The following is a 3,555-nucleotide window of genomic DNA, read 5'->3' as shown; positions in this document are numbered from 1 at the left end:
GAGCACTCTTGTAAATATCTTATAGTCAACATTCATTAGTGATATCGGCCGGTAAGCATCGACAGCTAACAATTTTTCTGGGTCCTCGGATTTCGGTATCAGAACTACGTGCGATGTCCGAAAAGAAGGAGGAACCTGTTTTTGCTCATAGGCCTCCTTAAACAACCGTAACAGGATCTCACTGACATCTCTTTTGAAGGCTTTATAAAAGGCCGCTCCGAGCCCATCGGGTCCCGGAGACTTGCCTACAACTAAATCATCTATGGCTCCTTCCACTTCGGTGATGCTCAGAGGCCACTCCAGACGCTTTTGAATGTCTTCCTCTAATTGCGGCATGTTTGACAAAAAGTCCGTCTTGAATTCTTCTGTGACGTCTTTAACAGTCCCGAATAATTTGCTATAATGATCAAGAAATGCCTCTTCAATTTTTTTAGGTTGGCTCGTGATCTCGTTCTCGTATTGAATCATTCTGATTTCATTTCGCCTCGCGTATGCCTTTTCGTCAGATAAGGCTCGTTTAGAAGGTGTCTCACCTAGCCAAACCCTTTCAGCTCGTGCCCTTATAACTGCTCCTTTGAACTTCTCTTCTTCGATAAGCTCAAGCTGGCTTTTCAGTTGTCTTATTTCTTTTGTTCGGCTCCCAGGTCTCTCACTTTCCACGGTGTACAAAAAATCAAGCTCACGTTGCATTTCATTTTCTTTTTTCCTTTTAATAAATTTCTCTTTAGTGGCTTCTTCTATAGCACTCATCTTGACTCCTTGTTTAAAGTTCTCCCATAATTCTAGCACGTTGCCATCTTCGGCTTCGATCAAATTATCTAACTTTTGCTTCACGCTTTCACAAAAGGATTCGTTCATTAACAGCCCATCGTTGAACTTCCACAACTTCCAGTTAAACTTCGATTTTCTTTCTTTGGTACCTACACTAAAAGTTACAAGGCTGTGATCGCTGAATGAGACGTGTTTCACACTATAGCTGCCACACATCGGAACAAGCTCCAGTGCGACATACCCTCTATCTAGCCTTGCGTGATTTTGCCCTTGAACATGTGTGAATGCAGGCGTGCCGGTAGAACACAGGAAATTACTGACGTCATCAAGATTAGATTCTTGCACTAGTGTGTTTAAAAGTAAAGCACTTTTGTCATGCACTGGAAGGTTTTTCACTCGATCGGCCGCGTAACATACACAATTAAAATCTCCTAGCAATACGACTTTCCTGTCACACTGTAAATGCTGATTTACTGTCTCAAAGAAAGGCACACGCTCACTTTCAGTGTTTGGGGCGTAGACACATATCACGCGCCAACCTACACCCAAAAAGGAAAAATCCACAAAAACCAGTCTTCCACTTTCACAAGAAAAGACCCCTTCTTCTCTAATTCCCAGGTTGTTTCTAATGAAGATAGCGCACCCCGCGGAAGTCCCAACAGCATGTGATACACAAACATTGTATCTATTGCGAAACTGCAGCACCATGCGATCCGTTTGTTCCTCACTTTCTATCTTTGTCTCCTGCACCGCTGCTATATCAACATCTGTTTCTAAGAAAAGCCGGCTAAGCTGGTATTGCCGCTTTTTGGCACAAAGACCGCGGACATTTAGAGTAGCAAAACGAAGTGCAGTGTTTTGAGCCATTGTTATGTTTTTTGAAGAACAAACGAACCGCATGGTACCCACCTCATGCTTCTTGGGCCAAAGCTGCCTTCGCCTTTTGCACAAGCCTTCCGCAGCTGCCATGGCAGCCTTAGGAAGGCACAGTTGATGTCCCTGTCATAGCGTTCCATCGTCCCTTGAGTTTGGCTTGATCACTAGGTGGCCTAGATGAGACGCCGCGAAGCACACGCTCTCGCGGCTACGTCGGCGGCGTCTCCGCCGCCCTCCGGTCCGGAGGTATGTTCGGACGCGGCCTCAGCGTTGACCGCCGAATGATCGCAGCCTTTGGCGGCGGTCCTTCCGAGATCCTTGCAGCCAGGGCCTCATGCTCGTCCAGCGTAGCGTCGTGGCCGCGCTTGGAGACTGAGGCTCCGCTTGTTCCCTCGCTTACTTCCATGACTGCTGGCTCCTCAGGTGACTTCGACGGCTTTGAGGCATCCTGCACTTTCACGACGCCGGTGGCGTCGCCAGCTGCGTCGCTCAGCTTTCGGCTTTCCTTGTTAACACTTGCGTCGTGGGGCATGTCGGGCGGGATTAACGTTGCCGCATCAAGTTCCTCGAGCTTCGGCGTTGCTTCGCTTGCGGCTTCTTCAGCGTCAACCTCGTCCATGACGAGTTCCGCAGTGTCTTCTCCTCCAACCGGCCCCGCAACACTTGCGTACGTCTTCACGCACTGAGATTCTTCGTGTCCAAAACGACGGCAGTGCGTGCAGCGAGGAACTCGGCATTCTCGTCTGATATGGCCCTTACTGTGACACCGCAGGCACAATGGCGCTCTTCCAGGCGCGACTAGGAGGGCCATGTCACCGGCTACGCGAAGCTGGTGTGGAAGGTCATCAACCTTAATGCCGTTATGGAGCTTGAGGCGCACCAGGCGTGTCGTCGACCCCTTGTCTTGGATCCCTTGAACTCTCCACTTTTCCTTCGAGACCTCGGTCACCTTTCCGAACGGAGCAAGCGCTACACGCACATCTTCGTCGGCCACATTGAAAAGAAGCCAGTGAAGCTTCAAACGCACGTCCTGGTTTGCCGGATCAATAACCAAACAACGTTGGCCCTTCACCTTCATTTCGCCGCATTCCAAAGCTTTCTTCATCCCTTCCATGCTCTCGAAAGTCACAGCCCATACGTGGCTCGTCTGGTATGCCCCCAACGCTACCACTTCAGGGAGCAAACCAAGACGCGCCAACGTGTCCCGGAAATGTTCGACTCGGTAAGGCCTCGACCGGACATCCGCGTGCAAAAATAATGTATTCAAAACACTACGACCTGATGGCAGAGTAGGCAAAACCACTTCGTATCCCTCGGTATTCATTCCGTCGATCCTGTCACCGCGGCCGCTGTTAGCCGCAACCACCGCTCCTTGGGAGCCCATGAAACGCACGTCCTTCCACTTCGGTAGCCAAGACGCGTCCGCTGCGCCACGCCAGCGAGTTGAATTCGAAGGATAATTTGTAAAATTAAACCAAGGCATTGGTTAAACTCTAGAAGCAGTTTTAGTTTTTCAGCGATACGTTTCGCACAGACATGGTAGCGCGGTAGATGCGCTATCGCCCAGCAACTAAAACTCACGCCTGTACCACAAAGGCAAATCTACTGTCCGTATTCAACATGCCTTTCAGTCGACCCGTCTGCCTAGTGATATCTCTTCGTCAGAGAAGCGCAGGCAGTGCTGGGAGCCTTCGGCGACAGCACATATACCTGTGTTTATGACGCGTAGCATCGGCACTGATCGCTTGTGCTGGCACTGTAAATATGAAAAAATGGTTTATTTAAAAACACCGATGCGAAATCTGAAAAGAACAGTGATTTATCCTTGTGAGACTTCTTTATTCCTGAGCCTTGACGCGCCGATAGCGTGCAGACGGACTCGGAAGGATACGCTGTGCCTAAGCTTCG

At 49.5% G+C, this 3,555-nt stretch overlaps 1 protein-coding gene across 1 annotated transcript; it reads right to left on the bottom strand.

The window, feature by feature from the left end:
• Positions 1 to 1,699: 1,699 nt before the first annotated feature.
• Positions 1,700 to 3,031, bottom strand: LOC142578125 (uncharacterized). The gene has a single exon (XM_075687531.1). The coding sequence runs from the start codon at positions 3,029 to 3,031 to the stop codon at positions 1,856 to 1,858; it is 1,176 nt and encodes a 391-aa protein (XP_075543646.1). The 3' UTR covers positions 1,700 to 1,855.
• Between the last annotated feature and the right edge of the window lie 524 nt (positions 3,032 to 3,555).

Source organism: Dermacentor variabilis, chromosome 4 (assembly GCF_050947875.1).
Source record: "Dermacentor variabilis isolate Ectoservices chromosome 4, ASM5094787v1, whole genome shotgun sequence".
Taxonomy (NCBI): Eukaryota; Metazoa; Arthropoda; class Arachnida; order Ixodida; family Ixodidae; genus Dermacentor; species Dermacentor variabilis.
Note: the sequence above shows the minus strand (reverse complement) of the source record. Positions and strands in the feature narration are given on the sequence as shown.